Genomic DNA, 21958 nt, shown 5'->3' on the forward strand with positions numbered 1-21958 from the left:
CCAGATTCATTTCCACAGCTTCACACAATGGCCTCTCAGGGCCTCTTTACTTCTCAGAACCTTCACTCAAGGACTACATGCTGTGTGGCCTCAGTGGCCCTCTGAAACCACAGAGGAAGAATCCATAACCCCTTCACTCCTGCATCCTTCATTCCATCCTAATCCACCATGTGGATGACAGTGCCAAGTTCCACTGTCATCTTAGAATGGACTCTGCCCCTCTCCCCCCTTGAACCACATTAGCATCAGCTTCTGTATTCAGTTGCTTTCTGGGAGCATAAAACTCCTACACCTCTTCCTTTCAAAAGGTGAGAGCTTATTGGGTGGGATGTTGCTCTGGAGGAACCCTTCCCTTTGTTCTAGCGCAGATAAAGTCTCATTAAGGGTGCTAATCTTCAACATTTATAGCCTGTCTTCTAGCACAAGCACTGTAGAACTGCATAAACATTACCAGTAACAACAATGGCACAATTTCAACCAAAGAAATTAGACCATTACTTTTTGATTTGCCTTCAAGCAAGTCCTTAGGACTTCCTCAGAAGGCCGCCAGACTCTCTACCAAAATATCTCATGAATGTCCTCTAGGCTCATTTCTAATATTGTTCCCTTCTGAAACTTGAGTCTCCACATTCTGCATTGTTCTCATCATTACTGTATCCCAAACTCTTACTAGAATGGCTCTTTAAGCTCTGCTTATAGCAACCAACATTTTCTAGTCTGAAATTTCAAGGCCTTCTACATTCTTCCAAAAAGCAACAAGTTCAGATGTAGCAAGTCTTACTCTGTACTACCAGCTCCCAAATAATGATACAGAGACTTACTATGGCTTGTTACTTCATCTCTCCATACTGCTCATGCTGCTTTCTCTGTGTCTGGCTGGCAACCCAACTTTTCTTCTTCTCTGAGTCTTCTCTGTCCCTAGAGGTCCCACCTAACCTCTTCCTCCCTAGCTATTAGCCATTAAGCTCTTTCTTAAACCAATCACAGTGACACATCTTTACACAGTGTAAAGGAATATTCTGCAACATTGAGGTCCTCCAGCAATACACCACTCCTGCTACCAACTTATGTATTTGTTATTTTTCTGTTGCTGTGATGAAATACCATGACCTGAAGTGACAATTCCAGAGGAATAAGAGTCCACCATTTTGGGTAGGCTTGGCAGGAGGACCAGGAAGCCTGAGAGATCACATCTCAACTACAATCATAAAGCAAGAGCAAAGCAAAAGTGAAACTCAACAGGTTCTCATCAGAACCACTTGAGCTCAGGTCTGTAGTGGCAAGGACTGGTTGGATTCCAGAAAGATGAATGGACAACTGGATTCCTCAGAGACTGTGGTACAACTCATCAGAACCCAGAGGACCTATCATCTCAAATACCTTCTGAATTTAGACCAGTAAATATTTAAGATATCAAATGATTTAGAGGAAGCCAGAGGAGGTTGAAGTTTTGGGGTTATAGTGAAAAAGTATTTTCCAACTTCAAGACTGATGAGACATGAAGAATAAGAGAGGGAGGACGAGAGAGGCAACAATCTGAGCACTGTTTCTGCATTAAAAGAAAAAAAAACATAGGTAACTTTTTCTTTTCTTTTCTTTCTTTCTTTTTTTTTTTTTTTTTTTTTTGGTTTGGTTTTTGGAGACATGGTTTCTCTGTGTAGCTTTGTAGACTAGGCTGGCCTTGAACTCACAGAGATCTGCCTGCCTCTGCTTCCCCAGTTCTGGGATTAAAGGCATGTACCACTATAGGTAACTCTTCTAAGCTGGTTATGTGTTACCTTAGTTCTCTAAATACTGGGTGAATTTGAACTGCTTTCCGCCAACAATTCTACATGTCTATATGCTATCTAGAAGCTTTTGAAATTTCAGTGTTAACAAAATAAAAGGCAATCCTATTTATGCAAGAAATATGGAGACATTTTGCTTTCTGTTTCACAAAGTTTTTGAAAGGCATGGGGGTACTTGGTTCCTGTTGGGCTGTTATAGATCAAGAGTTTGCAATTAGCAACTTCAGTTGTGAGAATAAAGTTGTGTGAATGAACTCAGTCACACTTACTATGTTTTGCAAGGGTTGGGCCTGACCCAGGTGAGGTCTCCTCCTCTTTAGAGTAGGGCAAGGCACCCTGACAAACTAGGTTTAGGTGTGGGCTGTTTGCTGTAAATTCACAGAAAACTATTATCAGAACCCATCTTTTTAGTCATTTTGAAATTGAGTTGGAGAACCAGCATCAATGCACATAAGATGCCAGCTGCCTAGGAAAGTGAATCTTGAACAGAGTGAGAAAATGACAGGGACACAGTGACCACTGAACTGGGTCAAAGTTGCATTCACATCTTTTTTGGAAGTTGCATCTGGATAACTATTCCAAATACACAGAGAATGTCACCCCTACAGAGATGGGCCAGCGAGTCATGTGTGACCTGGTAGTGCTAATGGAGCATCAGGACATCATCTCTACAGCAACTATCCTCATCTTATCAGTATTAATGTTAGCAAAGCAAGATTTTATTAATTTTAATTATGGAGAGTTCAATCTCTAAGAATGCTACTAGTAGCCAGGCAATGGTGGTGCACACCTTTCATCCCAGCTCATGGAAGACAGAGGCAGGTGGATCTCTGAGTTTGAGGCCATCATGGTCTACAGAGTTTCAGAACAGCCAAGACTACATAGAGAAATCCTGTCCAAAAAAAAAAAGATGTTACTGTTGGACAGCCACCCTCCATACCACCAGCTTCCATCATACCTTAGCAAACTGAGCAAGCCATGGAGAGTAAGCCAATAAGCAGCAATCCTTCATGGTCTGTTTCAATTACTGCCCCAACTTCCTTAGTCATAGACTGTGACATGGAAGTGTAAGTCAAATAAAACCTTTCCTCTCCAAGTTGCTTTTGGGCAGTATTTTATCACAGTACCAAAGAAGCTAATAGCTAATTAGGACAGTTTCCTATCATCATTTCAAAAATGCTTATCTTAAAATACAAGTTTCAGATACCAAGACTTACAGATTTATAAGGAAAAACAGTTTATCAATTATAGATAAATATTTTATTCAAGGCAGTTAAGTGTGGGGCAAAAACATCTTTAGAGCTACAGCAAAACGTATATTAACAAACAACTTGTGCTGTTGGTGAAACAGCAATGTTCAGTATGCCTTCCAGCTCAATGAGAATTAGGCAACTTACAGGAATCTTCAAGAAACCTACAATAGCAGTCACTTCTGTCAGTGATTTTATATTGGGAAAGGAGTGTAGAAAATCGAGGAGAGGGCACAAATAAATGGACAATGAATTGTTGATTACCAACTTAGCACCGAAGCTGAAATGAGAACTATTGTTCACAGCTCTTTAATTTAGGTGTCAGCTGTGAACAATCTGGGGAGTTCATTTGTTCATTTCTATATGGTTAATAAATAATTCTATTACATCAGTTGGCAGGCTTTATATTAGCTTCATAAGCTACAAAAAACTTGCTTACTTAAGGGATAATTAAATAGAAATGTTCACACATACTTATTTACACTAGGAGAAAGTGTACAATATTTGAGAAAATAGCTACATGAGCTAGAATAGTATTTGATTTGAAATTTTTAATTTATGCATGTATGTGGGGCTAAAACCAGAATCTCACAAATGTTACACACACTTTACCACTGGGGTACACTTGTACCTCAGCCACTATTTAACAAAGAAAAACAAATACAAAGCAAGCACATTTTCTATCATTAACCCAGGTTCCACCAAAGGAATTTTCATTAATATAAAACACCAATATATATGTTAATAAGGGAATGCTTTATGCAATTCAGGCTGTTTAAAAAGCATGTCTGGCCCCTATCTACTTTGTGCCAGTACCAACTCCCAACCTCCAGTTATAACAACCACAATTGTTCCCACACACAATGTACTCTGACAGACAATAATATCACTCATATTATTTATTGGCACATGTATGCCTTCATTTGAAAGTATTAGAATTACAAAGACTGGTAGTTTTTCTTCAATTACAAACTTCTGATATTTAAATTTTGCTCAAAATTTCACACATTAGCAATATTTAATTTATTCAAATTGTTCAAGGAAACTTCTCTGATAAAAAGTATTCTCAATTTACTATGCAGTACAAATTTTGAAATATGAGAGAGCATGTAAGTTTTCTCAAACATTTCATTAGGTGAATCACTTATGGGGGGTTTGCATTTTTATCAAAACATCATGCACAATGGTTTGAGAAAGTATTCCTCAAGTAAACTAAAAACAGTATTTGGGGATAAAAATGTGAGCATCCCTGCTCTCTTCAATCAGTTATATTTCTCTTAAATTGGTGACTTTCTGACAATGGGTGTCAAGGCCATTTTGCAGGTCACGTTCACTTCAGGCCCAGAGCTCATGAAAACTCAGGGAGAAAAAAAAAGTTTCTGGGGGCCTGGTGGAAACAATGATTATCAAATATATGCACATTTTCTGTAGGGCTGCTACACGGTAAGATGGACTACCTAATGGAGACTGTTCCAAAGAAGACAGCCTACTTGTGCTACACAGAATTTTCTGTATAAATGCAATGCCTGCTAAGTGGCCTTCTCAGGAAAACAGTGTCCTCATTCATGACATTTTTAAGAGTATCACCTATGTGTGACTTGTCTGACACCTGCTGATAGCTTCTGCAAGGAGCGCTTCCCACGCTCTACTCACAGGCCTGCCCTCAGGTGAATTTTCTGATGCACAGTGAGGGATGACTTATGATAGAATGTTTTCCTACATTCCTCACACTCAAATCGTTTCTCACTTTCATGAGTTACCTGATGCCTGTTCAGGTAGGATTTCTGGTGAAAAGCCTTTGCACATACCGGACATTCGTAGGGCTTCTCACCTGTGTGTGTTCTCTGGTGTACAGTGAGGTGTGACTTACTGTAGAATGTTTTCCTACATTCTTCGCATGAGTATGGTTTATAACCTGTGTGGCTTCTTTGATGGACAGTGAGAGATGACTTATGCAGGAATGTTTTCCTGCATTCTTCACATGCATATGGTCTGTTTCCTGTGTGATTCCTCTCATGCCTGCTGAGACTCGACTTCTGATAGAAAGCTTTCCCACATTCTTTACATTCATAGGGTTTCTCACCAGTGTGAGTTTTCTGATGCATGCTGAGGTGTGACTTACGGTGAAAAGTCTTTCCACATATGTTACATTCATACGGTTTCTCACCCGTGTGTGTTTTCTGATGTACAGTGAGGTTTGACTTCCGATTGAATGTTTTCTGGCATGCTTCACATTCATATGGTTTGTCACCTGTGTGAATTTTCTGATGTATAATGAGGTGTGACTTAGAGTAGAAAGTTTTTCTACATTCGTCACACTCATACGGTTTCTCACCTGTGTGAGTTCTGTGATGTACATTGAGGTCTGACTTACAGTAGAAAGTTTTCCTACATTTTTTACATTCATAGGGCTTCTCACCTGTGTGAGTTCTCTGATGGATAGTGAGGGATGACTTATGGTAGAAAGTTTTCTTACATTCTTTACATCCATAGGGTTTCTCACCTGTGTGAATTCTCTGGTGCCTGTTGAGGTGTGACTTCCGGTAAAATGATTTCCCACACATATGACATCCATAGGGTTTATAACCTGTACGGGTTCTCTGATACCTCCTGAGATTTGGCTTCTCATTAAAGCTTTTTTCAGATTGATAAACTTCATACAATTTTGTCCCTCTGGGAACTCTCTGACATACATTTTGCTGTTTTTTCTGATGAAAAAATTTCTCACATTGTCTACATCTGTAGGATCTGAGTCCTGCATGTATTACCTGTTTTTTGTGGTATGACTTCTTAATGAAGGTTTTCTCACAATCACTACACTTATAATACTTCTGCACTTTATGTATTTTCTTATGTTTAGTGAGCTTAAACTTTGAACAGAATGTTTTTTTGCAAATATTACATTCAAAAGTTTCTTCCCTTTCCCAAGTCCTCTCTTGGGCATTAGGAGCTACCTCACCAGATGCTTTCTCAGACTCAGCAAATTTACTGGGACTATGTGCAATGTGAAACCTCTTATTTGTCCATAAGGCCTTTGTATTGCAGGCTGCTTCTTGCCTACAACATTGAAAATGTTGTTGGGTACTTGGAGCTCTGCTATACAACCCGTGGTGCTGTGCATGTATAAGGGGCTTGCTAGTTAGAGAGCCATCAAGTTCCTTTCCAGTCTGCATGTTATCAGGCTCACTAGGGGGACACATATTCTGCCATACATTAAGTGCTGCAGACCTCATTCCTGAAGAACTTCCATTCTTTACAGTCAGATTTGAAACATGGTTTGAGCTCACATTAAATATTTTTCCTAATTTCACATTCTTCTCAGTCGATGTGTTGCTGTTGGTAATTGCAAGGTGCCACAAATGTCTCTCTTGATTGTCCTGGCTGGTTTCATCCACTCCATTTACTTTCTGGACATCTAAAAGAAAACAGAAGTAGCCAAGTTCATATTACAGCAGAAAGATGAAGAATTGCCTTCTCATTCTCATTGCATTATGATTTCAAAATAATATTGATATATGATATAGATCGATGTGTCCCCAGTGACTCTATAAATTAGACTTTACAATGTAAAAATCACATCATTTCCTTGACTTAAAATGTTTTACTCATTTGGAACATGAGATAGTTAAATATCCACCTATGCCTAGCTGTGTATTTCAGTACACTCACTTCCACCTGCTATTTTGCCCTGTTCCCTCCTTCTAGTTCTTTAATTCATCCCACTTTCCTTTTCTCTCTGATTTGTAAGGTAAGGTTCTTGACAGTTAGCTAGCTGAGGGTGGAGGTATATACAGTCTATCTTTTACTTGATCAGAAATACAGTTTAGACTTAGGAAATTATTGATACCTGTATGTTTAGTTTTCACTTTTTCATGAGGAACCACAATTGAAACTTAGAGGGTTGGTTTATAAACACAAATGACCTCGTTCCCACATGAAAACTAACTCTCCAAATCCCTAATCAAAATCTATTTTATGCTTCCTTGAACCCTAACAGGGTCCGGAAGCTCCAGCCTACCTCCATGTTGGACTAATGGATTTCATTCAGGAAACAGAGTCATGCCTATCATCCTTTAAAATGTTTTTCTGGATATTTCTGAGATTCACAGAACTGTCATTCTTCACTTAGATTAAGGTACATGAATCCCTGCTTGTAACTCTTTGCTTCTGGAAGCTTCTATTTTGTATTAAGCTGTCTTCTACATTAAAAAATGGAGCCATCTACGTAAGTCTATTGTCTCCAAATTATTTTCACAGAAACTGCTGATGAGAGACTTCCACACCCACACAAAAACCGCAGCCTTTCAACATGAAATCTTGTGTCACTTAAAGTCTCTTCATACCAAAGACCTACTTGTCCTGTCAAAACTAGGTTTCCCCTTTCCATGCTGGGCAATTTTGTTGTGCTGAGCATCCTTCACTTTAATGGATTCTGATTCTGTGAACAGAAGACTTGATTCTAAGTTTCTTTTTCTGTTTTTCTTATCAATCACCTTAGTTAATGCCTGAATAACTATGGTATAAATATTTATATTAAACTACTCATTTCCAAAGGACTAAGATCATAACCATTCTCAAGTCATATTTTTATGCCCACCTATGTATTAGGTATACCAAATTTGAAAAAAAAGTAATGTCAATATTAAACTAAATGAATAATAATCTCCTTAAAATTCCCTTCCCTTTAGACTTTTCCTGAAATAAAACAGTGAATACTTTTATTTATTTTTTGTGATAAAACATTCTTTGTGACTCTTATCTTACAACCAAATACTTTGTGTGTTTAAGTTTTTCAATAAGATGTAAGCTCTCTATCTGCAGATGCATGTTTTATTATTACTTACATGTCTGATTTTAAAAGTGCAATGTTTAGAAGATAACCAAATATCATGTGATAAAAGAACTAACATAGCCAAAAATGCCTGGGGTAGAAAACACAGATAATTGAGAATTTAGAGAAAGTAATCAAAATTGTCTATGAAGCTCCATATAGTTACAGAAACTTGTGAACTCAAGAAAATATGTAGCAAACTTAAAAAGAGAGTGAAGGTTCTTGTGAGAGTTCTCCTTAGAAAATGAACACAAGAAACCTGATGGATGACACCAGCTGACCCCAAGACTATCAGTGCTATTAGTGAAAACAGCTCAGCATCGCCAATGTCTATTGGATTCTGGTCATTCTGGTCTCTTTGTCCAGGGTGAATTCACTGACCTGGCCGACGCTGCTCTGGAACATCTTCTACTCTCCATGGCCCAGTTCCTTGCTCCAACTTAAAGATCACCTCTGGTTTGGTAATGCAGTGACCTGTTAATGGGAAATAATGTAAGACTGTGTCAAGTGCTAAGTCAAGTACACTGCAAAGAGATAACACCTTTGGGAAATGAGTGATTACTGGACAAATCTGAACATTTTGTGAGTGTACACTCATATTCTTCATGGTGTGTAAATCTTGCCTTTATTAAGTACAGTTAAATGGCTTCAGGGAGAAAGCAAAGCTGGGACTAGTGCAGGCCTGTGATCTCAGGTACCTGAGAGGCTAAGACAGAAGCAATACTAGTTCAAAGTCTTTCTCAGCAACTCAATAAGACCCTATCTCAGAATAAAAAATAAAAAGGGTGTTGGGGATACACTCAGTGAAAAAACACTTGCCTACTATATATGAATCCCTAAATTAATCCCCAGCACTAAGTAAATAGCAAAAGGAAATCTAAGAATGATTTTAAGAATACTTAAAGACACACAATACAATTCAATTTTTAAGGAAGGAAGGAAGGAAGGAAGGAAGGAAGGAAGGAAGGAAGGAAGGAAGGAAGGAAGGAAAACAAGCAAGCAGACTCCTATAGGAAACAAGGGTGACTAAAACTGAATTGATCCAGCTGTTGAATGGCTCAGCAGTTAAAGGTACCTGATACCAAGCTTCACTGTCTGAGTTCCATCCTTAGGACCATATGGAAGAAGAAAAGCACCAAGTCTGTCAAGTTGTTCTCTGAGCTCTAGATGCATGGCATGGCATATATGTGTGCTTTAAATTTTTTAAATCTGAATTTTGGAGCTAAAACTCAACAAAAACTTAAGGAAAACAAAAAGGTAGATGCTTCCACAGCAGAACTGATTAAAGTTTAGAATAACATGGAAAGGATCTCACTATGTAGCTCTGGCTATCTTGGAATCCACTATGTAAATCAGGCTAGCCTCATACTGAGAGATCCACCTACCTCTGCCTTATAAGTACTAGGATTAAAGGCACGTGTCAAAAAAGAAGTTGATTTATTTTCATTTTATCTGTATGAATGTTTTGCCTGTATGTATGTCTAGGAACCGTGTGCATGCAGTGCCTGTATATTCAAAGAGAGAGAACTGGAGCTCCAGGGACTAATGTTACAGATGGTTGTTGAGTACCCAGGTCCTCTAGAAGAGGAGCCATTGATCTTTACTGTTAAGCCATCTCTCTAACCCCCCAATTTTTTTCTTACTGAAGAACACCTTTAAGACTTTTGGTTTAAGCATTTGCATGACTGGTATTCCAAAAAGAATAGAGAATGAATATAAAAACCAAAACCTGCCAGGTGGTGGTGGTGTACAGCTTTAATTCCAGCACTCAGGAGGTAGAGACAGACAGATCTCTGTCAATTCAAGACCAGCCTGGTCTACAAGAGCTAGTTCCAAGACAGCCTCCAAAGCCACAGAGAAACCCTGCCTCGAACCCCCCACCTGCAGAACAAAACAAAAACAAACAAACAAAAACCCCAAAACCAAACCAAAACATTCAGCCAGGCATAGTAGACTACACCTGTAAATCTCAGCATTCCATGGGCTCAAACAAGAAAATCAGAAGTTGGAGGCCAGCCTAGACTATATAGCAAATTACCATGAGCATGAGCTACATAGTAAAACCCTGTTTCAAAACAAACAAACAATGGCAGGCAGAGACAATGGGATCCCAAGAGTTTGCTAGCCAGCCATCCTAGCCTAAAAGGAAATTTCAGGTTCAGTGAGAGATCCTCTCTCAAGGTGTTCTGGTTGGGTTTTTGTTTTTGAACTTGACAAAGGGTAGTTATATGGGAATAGGAACCAAAATTGGAAAGAATGCCTCCCTTAAATTTGCCTGTAGGCAAGCTTGTGGGGAATTTTTTTCATTAGTGATTGATGTGGGAAGGCCCAGCCCATAGTGGGCTGTGCCAAACTTGGGCAGGCAGTCCTGGGTGTATAAGAAAGCAGGCCGAAAATGGATGGAACTAGATAGAAGAAACCATTCTGATCGAGGTAACCCAGTCACAAAAAAACAAACATGGTATATACTCACTATATATGGATTTTAGACATAGAGCAAGGATTACTAGCCTACAATCCATACCACCAGAGAAGCTAGGAAACAAGGAGGACTCTAAGAGAGACATACATGGTCCCCTGGAGAAGGGGCAAGGGACAAGATCTCCTGAGCAAATTGGGAACATGGGGGGAGGAGGGGAACTAGGAGAATGAGAAGGGAAGAAGAGGAGGGGAGAGGAGGACCTGAGGGAGTAGGAAGGTTGAGTGGGGGGAAGATTAGAGGAGATCAAGATAAGAGGGAGACATTATAGGTTTAAAGAGAAATCAGGCACTAGGGAAATGTCTAGAGATCTACAAAGATGACACCAGCTAACAATCTAAGCAACAGAGAAGAGGTTACCTTAAATGCCCTCCCCTGATAATGAGATTGATGACTGACTTATATGCCATCCTATAGCCTTCATCCAGCAGCTGGTAGAAGCATATACCCACAGCTAAACACTGAACTGAACTGAAATCCAGCTGCAGAGGAGTGAAGAGCAAAGTGGTCTAGACCAGGCTGGTGAAACCCACAAAAACAGCTGACCTGAACAAGGGGGAACTCTGGTCCCCAGACTAATAGCTGGGAAACCAGCATGGGACTGATCCAGACCCCCTGAATGTGAGGAGACCTTAGAAATCTATGGGACCTCTTGTAGTGGATCAGTACTTATCCATACCGTAGGAATGGACTCTGGGAGCCCATTCCACATAGAAGAATAGTCCCTGAGTCTAGACACACAGAGGTGGGCCTAGGCCCTATCCCAAAGGATATGACAGACTCTGAAGACCCCCTATGAAAGGCCTCACCCTCCCTGGGGAGCAGAAAGGGTATGGGATAGGTAGGGTTTTAGTTGGGGGGGGGCAGGGAGAAGGGGAAAGAGAAGGAACTGGGATTGACATGTAAAACAATCTTGTTTCTAATTCAAATAAAAAAATAGAAAAAAAAAAGAAAGAAAGAAAGTAGATCAACATGCCATGAAAGAGCAAGTCAGTAGCAGCATTCCTCTATGACCTCTGCTTCAGTTCCTGGGTTGGCTTCCCCTAGTAATGACCTATAACCTTTAAGCCAAATAAACCCTTTTATCCTCAACTTGTTTTTGGAACTAAGATACAAAAGAAAAAGGAGAGAAAGAGAAAAATACACCTAATATCATCCTATCCTTTGGTCTCCAAATGTTTATGCATGTGTGTATGAACTTGTACAGATTCATGCACACAAGCTTATACACCACACACATACACACACCAAAATGTTTTTTTAAATACAAATAAATAAATTTTTCAATGAAATAATCCAAATTCCAGAGGAATATATAACAATCTATAACAATAAATCCAGCAGATTTACCCAAAAAAGGTCCTGAGACATACTGTATATAAGTAGACTGTCAAAAGCAAAAGATACATTAGAGGAACACCAGAGTCCCAGAGGAATCCCACACAGGCGAGGACAAAGATTGACTCAAAGTTCAAACAAACAAAACCAAAAGCCATTGCCAACCTAGAACACTGTACCTAGAGAGGTTATCTTTCAAAAACAGAGAACTGGACTTTCTAAAACAACAAAAACTGAAAGACTTCATTACCACTAGATCAGACTGAGTGATTAATCTTGTCAACTTAATAGGGTTTGGATCATCAAGGGACAAGAGTCTGCACGGGTCTATGCTGCACAGGTCTATGTGGGTCCTCCCAGGATGGATTAACTGAGGGGAGAAACCCTCCCCCAGTGAACAGCACCAGATACAGAGGTCTGAGGGGAAAGCAGTGCTGTTTGCTTGCCTGCCTGTACTTCTTGCTGGTGACTGTGTACATCTCTGTTGCCAGTGTCATTCTTTCCTGATATCAGACTCTAGCTTCTCCAATTTCCAAAATGGATTGAACACTCAGGATTCTTTCAGGCTTTAAACTCTGGACTGAGACTGCTGAGGTATTTGGCCTTGTGGACTGAGAAGCTAGTGGGTTCTCAGGCTCTCCAGTATATAGATAGCCACTATAAGATATTCTAATAAATCTTCTTTAGTATACACACACACACACACACACACACACACACACACACACACACACACACGTTTTGTTCCTTTAGAGCAGTGGTGGTTCTCAACCTTCCTAATGCTGAGACCTTTAATACAGTACTTCATGTTGTGGTAATCCTAACCATAAAATTATTTTTGTTGCTACTACATTAATGTAATTTTGTTTTGGATTTTTTGGAGGGAGGTTGGTGGGGTCAAGACAGGGTTTCTCTGTGTAGCCCTGGCTGTCCTGTAAATTGATCTGTAGACCAGATTGGCCTCAAAGTTACACAGATGCCCCTGCCTTTGCCTCCTAAGTGTTAGGATTAAAGGCGTAGACTACCATGCCCAGCACTTATAAGTGTAAATTTTGCTACTGATATGAATCATAATATAAATATCTGTGTTTTCCCATGGTCTGAGGTGACCCTTGTTAAAGGGTCATTAAACCCCAAAGGGGTCAGGACTCACAAGTTAAGAACCCCTGCTCTAGAGAACATTGCCTAATACACAGCCCTACAGGAAATGTTTAAGAGATGTTATACATAAGAGAAAGAATAATAATTACCATTATTAAACCACATGACCATATAAAATTAAATAATACAGCAGATACACAAAAGAAAGAGATGGAAGTGTATCAATATGGAAAACCATTAAACATAAAAAATTAACACAGAGGAAGAAAGAATACAGAAAATAGCCACTAAAAATGTCAGAAAAATGTCTTCATTATCAAAATATCCTTGAGTGTAACAACATATTTACCAATAAGAATATAAACTGTTTGAACAGATGAAAATAACAGACTCAATGACATGTTGCAGAAGAGAAAATCATTCACTGGGACAGATGCATGTGGACTGAACATGAAGGGATAGACCTAACATGCAAATGGGAACCCAAAGCAACCAGAGTTCAAACAGACTTTGTGTGTGTGTGTGTGTGTGTGTGTGTGTGTGTGTGTGTGTGTGTGTGTAAAACACTGATGAAAGAAAATAAGGACCCTAAAATGAAGACCTTTGTATGGATGAATTCAATATTGGTAAAATATCTACACTACTCAAACTGACTTACCAATTCAATGTAATCCTTAGCTAAGCATGAACAACACTTTCACAGAACTAGAAAAAAGTCAGCCCTAATCTTCAAAGAAAAACACAAAAGACCCCAGTCAAATCATTCTTGAAAAAAAAAAGAATGAATCTTGTCATTACATATGGTAGAGCAATAGTAACCAACAACACAGTACTGGCAGAGAAGCAGACAAACAGGCCAGCAGAACAACCAAGAAACAAGTCCATGCATTACAGCCAACAGGTTTTCACCAGAGCAGCAGGAACATTTAGAAAGGAGGTTCTCCAGGGAGAGCACATCGACCCCGGATGCTGTCGTGGAGGCCAGTGCAGGACTGATCCAGACCCCTGACATGGATGTCAATAGGGAGGCCTCTGCACCACTCTGGTGGTGGATTGGTATTTTTCCCTGGTGCAGGAAGGGACTTTGAGAGCCCATCCCACGTGAAGGGTTGCACTCTAGCCCTGGACACATGGGGAAGGGCCCAGGACCAGCACAGGAAGATTTGGTGGACTTTGCAGAGCCCCTGTTGAGGGCCCTGCCCTGCCTGGGGAGTGGTGGGTGGGCTGGGGTGAGGGAGGAGGGATGGGGGTGAGGGGAGGGAGAGGGAGAGGGGACTTACATGTGAAACAAACTTGTTCCCTAACTAGAACTAATAAATAAATAAATAAAAGAAAGGAGGTTCTCTTCAATAATTGGTGCAAAAACTATATACTCTTGTATACAGAAAGATATTAGACCCCTATATCTTACCATATTCAGAAATCAAATTAAAATATATCAAAGACATAAATATAAGATCTGACAGCACTGAAATAAAATGTAGAGAAGCTGAATATTGATTCAAAGATTTCACTTCCTTTTTGAGATTAGGCCTCCCTATATTGCCAGGTTGGTCTGGAGGTCCTAGACCCAAGTAATGCTTCCTCCTCAATTTCAAGGGTACTGGAAACACAGATATACACAATCACACCCAGCACAAAGATTGTGACATGACCACAAACCACAGTCATCAACAGTAAAAACTGACAAGTGGGATTTCATAAACAGAAAAACCTCTATAAAGAAAAACAAATGACAGAGTGAAGTGTTAACAGACATCATGAATGAGAAAATATCTGCAACTATACAAGATGCTAATTTCTGGAATATACCAGGAATTTAAAAGCAGAAAAAATAATTTAATTAAAAATTGAGCAAGAGAGACCAGCCCGGTCTACAAAAGCTAGTTCCAGGACAGCCTCCAAAGTCACAGAGAAGCCCTGTCTCAAAAAAAAAAAAAAAAAAAATTGAGCAAGAGACTTGAATAGGTATTTTCCCAAAAGCATACAAATAATTCACAAACTCATCAATAAATGGTCAATATCTGTATACATAAAAAAATGTTAATCAAAACCACAGTGAAATATCACAACACTTGCAGCTAGAATATTATCAAAACCACAAACAAATACTGATGAGGACACATAGAAATATACATTATCCTACACTGTTTCTGGGAATATAAAATTGTTACAATGAAAAACAGTATGAAAGTTCCTAAAAACAAAACAAAAAAACTAGAAATAGAACTGCCTTTATGATGCAGCTACTACTGAACATATTAAAAGAAAAGAAAATCAGTATTTTGAAAGATAATAATTTCAAGGTAATCTTGGACTACATGAGATCTTGTCTTTTTTTTTTTTATTAAATTATTAATATTTTCACATGTACTTTCCCTCTCCCTCTCCCGATCTTGTCTTTTTTTAAAAAAATGTATTTATGCATAAGGGAATATTATTCACTAAGAAACCCAAAAATTATCTCAAGTTGGAACTGATGTTTTTGCTAAGTTATATAAGTCAGGCACAAAGATAAACATTACACATCCTTGTTTATAAGTAGAAGATAAAGTTGCACTCAAAGAAATCGAGACAGAGTGGTCATCATAGCCTAGAAGAGTATGTGAAGTAGGGATAGAGCAAAGATGGTTAATGCAAGCAGGGGTACAGCCTGGATAGCCAGTATAACTTTCAGTTTTCTATAGCACAGAAGCATGACCATAGTTATAAATAATTAAATGTTCCACAATAGCTAATAGAGGATTTAAATGCTCCCAATATAAAGACATAATATGTCTGCAAAGACCTGCCAACTTCTGGAGGTAGATTTATACATATATATTATTATAGTGTGTGTGTGTGTGTGTGTGTGTGTGTGTGTGTGTGTGTAAACAAATTTCAGACATGGTTACTATTCTTACTAACAAAGGAAGTGCTTCTAATACCACTGGTGACTTTTACTCACCCAAGGACTCCAAGCTCCTGTAGGTCTCCAGCATCACGTCCCTATAGAGCTTCCTCTGAGCATCATCCAGGTCCTGCCACTCCTCCCAGGTGAAGTCCACACAGACATCCTCAAATGTCACCAACCCCTGTAATGAAACATTTTTCCTAACTCAACCTTTTGGGCATACCAGAAGATAGGAAGGTGGGAATGCACTCTTTGTGAGTGTGTCTCACATAGGCTGCATATTGGTTTATATTCTCTATTGTGGGAGGAAAAAAAATCACTACTATCTTGCTTCTGTACTAATTTAGTAACTCAAAAGACTACTACTACAAAATTTCCATTCCTAACAAAAATGGATGAATTATGTACAGTAAAGTATTCACAAGGCCCTGGAATCAATTTGCAACAACATACAGACAAACAACAACACATACACACACACACACACACACACACACACACACACACGCGTGCACATGCACAGGCACACAGAGAGACAGAAAGAAACAGTCTCTCAAAAAGAAAAGAAAAGAAAAGAAATCTTGTCTACAAGTTGCCTGATAATCTAGTTTGAATGAAGACTTAGGTATACCTACGACCTTGAAATAATGTTAAACATATACACAGGTTGGGCTGGAGAGATGGCTCAGAGGTTAAGAGCACTGGCTGCCCTTTCAGAGGTCCTAAGTTCAATTCCCAGCAACCACATTATGGCTCACAACCATCTATAATGAGATCTGGTGCCTCTTCTGGCATGTAGGCATATATGCTAGCAGAACACTATATACATAATAAATAAATAAATAAGTCTTAAAAAAAAAAAAGACCCATGTCAGTGCAGAACAGAGTGATGAGGATTGCTAAGCATCCTTAAGGTTATGCTTCACTGACAGCAGGCTTAGCTCTTTGACACAATGAGTTCTCATGAGTAACAAGCCACAGAAGTCAAGTTGTAAAAGCAAAAAACAAACAGGTTACTAGACCTATATGTAGAAACACACGTAGGTGACTGTTCCTGGGCAGTTGTGAGTTAGAAAGTTACATGTTCAGATGACTGACAATCCGTTGATTCTGCATTTAAAAATTCTAATTCCAACAACTTCAGTACAATTATAGCAATCTTTATATTTGCCTCTTAAATCTAAGACCTGCATTCTGAAAGGAGGACAGGGAAGGATGCAAATGAAGAATAATAAAGGATGAAACCAAGTGACACATAATTACCTGCACTGGGATATATAGCATTAAGAATATAGTATAGAAATCACCCTTAGTTAAGCAGCTATTTGAAGGCCAGGTGGGGCTACATGAGATCCTGTCTCAAAAAAAAAAAAAGCAAATAAAAGAATACAGCTAAGTGCACACCTTTAATCCTAGCACTTGAGACAGAGGTAGGCAGATCTCTGTTAAGTACGAAGCCAGCCAGGTCTACACAGTGAGAACCCATGTCAAGCAAGCAAACAAATAAACAAGCACATATACAAAGAGAGAACAGAAAACTCATCCTAGAAAAATAAAAAAAACTCCAGGATTAAAATTTGGTAATCATCTGTAATGCCTAGAGTAAAAAGAGATCTATATTTCCAGTCTGTATACATGATCAACTAAGTCAACTAAGTAGAAAGTAATTTTGTAAAAATTAAGGGGAAGTACAATGAATATGACAGATAATAGATTGATTTAAATGTACTGTGGGCTTGTTTGTTTTTGAGACAATGTCTCATGTAGGTCAGGCTAGATTCAAATTCTGTGTAGCTGAGGCTGGCCTTGGACTCTTGATCCTCCTGCCTCCAGGGTACTGGGATTACAGGCATGTGTACCACCATACCCTACTAAACAGTTTCTGTGATTAGACATGTGGGTCATTCAACTAGCTATTGGATATAGGACTTGTGGTGGTTTGAAAGAAAATGGACCCCATAAGGAGTGGCAATATTAAGAGGTGTGTCTTTGTTGGAGTAGGTTTGGCTTTGTTGAAGGAAGTGTGTCACTGTGGATGGTGGGCTTGAGGTCTCCTATGCTCAAGTTATGCTTAGTGTGATAGACAGCTCACTTCCCAGTGCCTGAAGATCAGGATGGAATACCCTCAGCTCCTTCTCCAATACCATGTCTGCCTGCACACTGCCATGTCCTGTCATAATAATGGGCTAAATCTCTGAAACTGCAAGCTAGCCTCAATTAAATGTTTTCCTTTATAAGAGTTGCCATGGTCATGCTGTCTCTTCACGGCAATAGAAACCCTAACTAAGACAGGACCTAGCAATCAAAAGACAGTTTTAGCAGGAAAAATGAGATTTCACTAACAACAGAACCTCAGTCATATGAAGGCAACAGAGTAAGTGAAATGGCTTTAGGAGAACCCAAGAGATTATAAAAATAGATGGAAGTACAGAATCTGCAGAAACATTAACATTCAGTGACTAAGAAAGAGAATCAGACCACAGGAACTTTTTCTAGGAATAAGGAAAGGCTCAATATTTAAAAATACATTAATGTATTTCACTGTAATCACTGGTGGGGGTGTGTGATCTTGTGATCATCCTCAAAGACATGGAAAAGGCATTTTTTATTATTTATTTTATTTTACACAGGAGGGTGTTTTGCCTGCATATATGTATGTGTCCCGTGTACATGCAGTGCCCACAGAGGCCAGAAGGCTTTGCATATCCTAGAACTGGAGTTACCGGTGTTTGAGAGCTGCCACATGGATGCTGGATATTGAACCCAGGTCCTCTGGAAGAGCAATCTGTGCTCTTAACCACTTAGCCATTTAAAAAAAAAAAAAAAATTGAGAACAGTTTTCCCCTCAAACTGTTATGACTCTTCACCTAAAAGGCAGCATGACAGCTGATGGAAAATAGGGAGTGATAAGGATGCCCTCTTTCCAGGCAAGGTTTGGTAGGTCTGTAATCCCAAGGTTTGGCAGACAGAGGCAGGAGGACCCAAGTTTGAGGTCAGCCTGGTCTACACAGCAAGACCATGCCTATAAAACTCAAACATCAACATAAAGACCCACCTCATGAGCACCAGCGCTGTTTAAGATATGCCAACCAAGTTAAATAAAAAGGGGAAAATGCATATTATGATTTCCTTATCACTTAGAAGTAAAGCACTTGATAAGCTCCTGTAAAGTAGTTCATATAGAAAACTCAATAAATTAAAACTATAAAAAAATTAGACTCTACATGTGAGACTATTCATATAACAAAAGCACTGAAATAAGGCATTGGCCATACTAACTACAAAAGTATACAAGTATATTAAGGAAGAAAAGGGTGAAGGATTTTAAAAAGCAAATAGAAAAAGTACCATATTGATGGAATAGAATTTTATGTCATAAAGACACTTTCTATAGATCAGTAGTTTAACAGCAGTCCAATGGAAGCATCAAATTCATAGATGTGGGCAAAGGGATTTCAGTTTTTATGGGGAACTGAAGAACAAAAATATAGTGTTACTAGTTACATTTGCTTTCCCCAGTTCAAATCCCTCCCTGCATTAGCTGCTTTGGGCTTCCATAACATGCCACATTTTCTCAGTTCTGCAAGACCAAGATACCAGCTAACTGAGTTTCTGCTGATGCCTTTCCAGGCTTAAAAAGACAACTTCCTTGAGGTGTCCTCACATAGTGCAATGAGAAAGAACTCTCTCCCTCTTCTTTTAAAGGCCCTTAGTCCTAAGATTAGGGACTAGCACTTTTTTAAGCACAGTTAACTCCAAATTGTCCTATCTCCAGATAGAGTGACATTTGGTTTTAGTGGTCAGTCTCATCGTAACATACTCACCCACAGCATTTGCCATTCCTAACTCTGATGAAAATCAAATGCCTCCTTGTAGTCAATCCAATAATCAAGTTTATAATCCCCCACTTAGGTTGGCTAACCAAATAGTATTTGTCCATGTAGGCCAGAGGACAACCTCCTCAGATATAGTTCCTCAGAGCCATCTTCCCTCACACTGTGAACATCTAGCCTCCTTCTGTAGAGCCCTGGGTCCCAGATCTCCCTTTAAATACTCATTGGTATATATGCAGATGGAGTCCTTTAAATAAAGACAATGGGGAGGGTAGAGTGAGAGGAATCAGTACCTGGTGTTCCATTTTTAGGACGCCCCTCTCTGTGGACTTGATTCTTCTATCCATAACAATGGAGACTGTAACACACATTTGAGTGTGTAACCCTCATCCTGAGCAAATCTGTAATGACTTAAAGGACAAAAAACGGCAATCCCAACCTCCTTCTATAAAAGTACAGGCCCCAGAGGCAAGGGAAGAGGTGAAAAGGTGGTAGCTGATGACCCCAAAACAAACCATATAGTGTAGTTTTCAGTGATCAAAATTTCACATCTTTAAAAAAAGTTATTTTGAATATTTTGCTTTTGGTATCCTTCACTGGAATTGCTTAACTTCATTTTTTGACTGCTCTTTGTGTAGAGAAACACAATTGATTTTATTTTTGACCTTTGTTACTTTGCTCATGTGTCATATTTTTAATGAGCACAGTGTTACCTCATCTTCAAATACATATGATTATGACCCTGTTCTTCCAATTTACATGACTCTTAGCCTTTACTGCTGCCACGGATCCTGGAGAGCACCTCTAGGATCATGATAATAGAAGTAGTGAGAATGGATGTGTCTTATTTCTCTTCTCAGGAAATAAGAATACAGGTTTTATTAAGTAGGACATTAATTACAAGTAAAATGTAACTTTATGTTCCTACACTGTTGTATCTTTTTATCTCAAAAGGTGGAGGTTCTTCAGTGTGTCTTCTGCATTTACTGAAATGGTCATGTGAATTTTTTAAAATGTATTTAATTTAGTGTATGTGCATGCTTGTGCCACAGAGCACACATGAACGTCTTATGGGATTTGGTTCTTTCCTTTCACCTTGTGGGACCTGGAGATCCAACTCAGTTATCAGAATTGAGCCCCTTTACTGATCCATCTTGTGGACTTTCAATTGTTGATTGCTATGGTATATTACATTAAATCATGATTGACAAAAGAGTATTACACACACACACACACACACACACACACACACACACACACACACAATCTCATACTACTGTTTCTAAATAAGGTAAGGGAATAAAGATGATAACATGTACATATATTACCTTCTTCAGTTTCTTATTTACCTTTACTGGTTCCTTGTGTTTTCTTGCTCTACACTGCTGGGACCATCTCCAGTGATTTATAAATGTGACTGACTTCTTGTAGCTTCTCTTCTGCTTTCCAATGTCAAGAGTTTGACTGGGGAGTTGACTCATAGAATTCTTCACACTGTCCTGCTGCAAGTTCCTCTATAAAAGCATACAATGTCAAAGATGCCACATTAGTGACCTAGAGCCATGTTTACAGTGCAGTGACACATAAACTAAAGCAAAATTCAACAGAATGACCCTCAGTCTCCCATGAATGAGTCACTCTATTATTTGTCTTTTGAGCCTGGTAAATGCAGCACCCTGAGTACAATGCAAACCTCTTACTAAAGCAAATGCTGAAAAATGCCTCCAAATAATTTCAAAATTGTTAGGCTATCACAGCAACACACAAGTTTTGCTATAGTATTTATAAAAACCTTTTAAGTTTCTTCCCTACATGTATCAGTCTTAACAAGACACCTGCAATAATATCAACTTAAAACTTACAAGCTCCATGGAAAATAATGTAAATCATTGCTACAGAACAGTTAAAGATGCAGGAATTCTGATTTATTCAACTAACTGTTCTATTGGAGATTTTACAAAGTTAGGGGAAACGGGGATTTTAAATGGGGTTTGAAAAGTTTCCAACCATTATAAAGAAGTGCATAGATTCTTTGACGCCCATGACCACACTTGTGACCCATTTCCTACAACTCTGTCCCAACTCCTACTTTGCAGCAACACTCAAAAATATGTATCATGCTGTGGATTCATCAAGGGATTAATCTATTCATGAGGCCAGAGCCATTGGAATATCACCTCTGGAAAGGCCCTCACACAGCATACTACACGAAGTTATGAAGATGGAATAAGGTGTACATAGACCCATCAGACTGTTACAGCAAAGGACCCGAATTCGGTGTGGAAGAGACACTGCACGTCCTTGCTCACACAAGCCAACACAGTAAGAGCCTTACGGATGAGAGGGAGGTCAGAAGATGCCCCAGCCCAGGCTCAGCCCACACCTCAGGCTGATCTAGCGCCCAGGCTGTTACTGCTAGACAAAGTGACGCCAGACACAACAGCTG

The 21958-nt window shown here is 39.2% G+C and overlaps 1 protein-coding gene across 2 annotated transcripts in view; it reads right to left on the reverse strand.

Annotated features, from left to right (window-relative positions):
* Nucleotides 1-3573: 3573 nt before the first annotated feature.
* The window catches only part of LOC100762136 (zinc finger protein 39), a 37281-nt gene continuing 18896 nt past the window's right edge, over nt 3574-21958 (reverse strand). For both annotated transcript variants that reach the window (XM_035447850.1, XM_027427372.2), the window contains 4 exons: nt 20862-21026; nt 15734-15860; nt 8250-8342; nt 3574-6452 (listed from right to left, as the gene is read on the reverse strand). In XM_035447850.1, coding sequence (XP_035303741.1) covers nt 4687-6452; nt 8250-8342; nt 15734-15860; nt 20862-20993 — 2118 coding nt within the window. In that variant the 5' untranslated portion in view covers nt 20994-21026 and the 3' untranslated portion in view covers nt 3574-4686. The remainder of the gene's footprint in view (nt 6453-8249; nt 8343-15733; nt 15861-20861; nt 21027-21958) is intronic.

The sequence above is a fragment of the Cricetulus griseus genome, chromosome 7, assembly GCF_003668045.3.
Source record: "Cricetulus griseus strain 17A/GY chromosome 7, alternate assembly CriGri-PICRH-1.0, whole genome shotgun sequence".
Classification (NCBI taxonomy): Eukaryota; Metazoa; Chordata; class Mammalia; order Rodentia; family Cricetidae; genus Cricetulus; species Cricetulus griseus.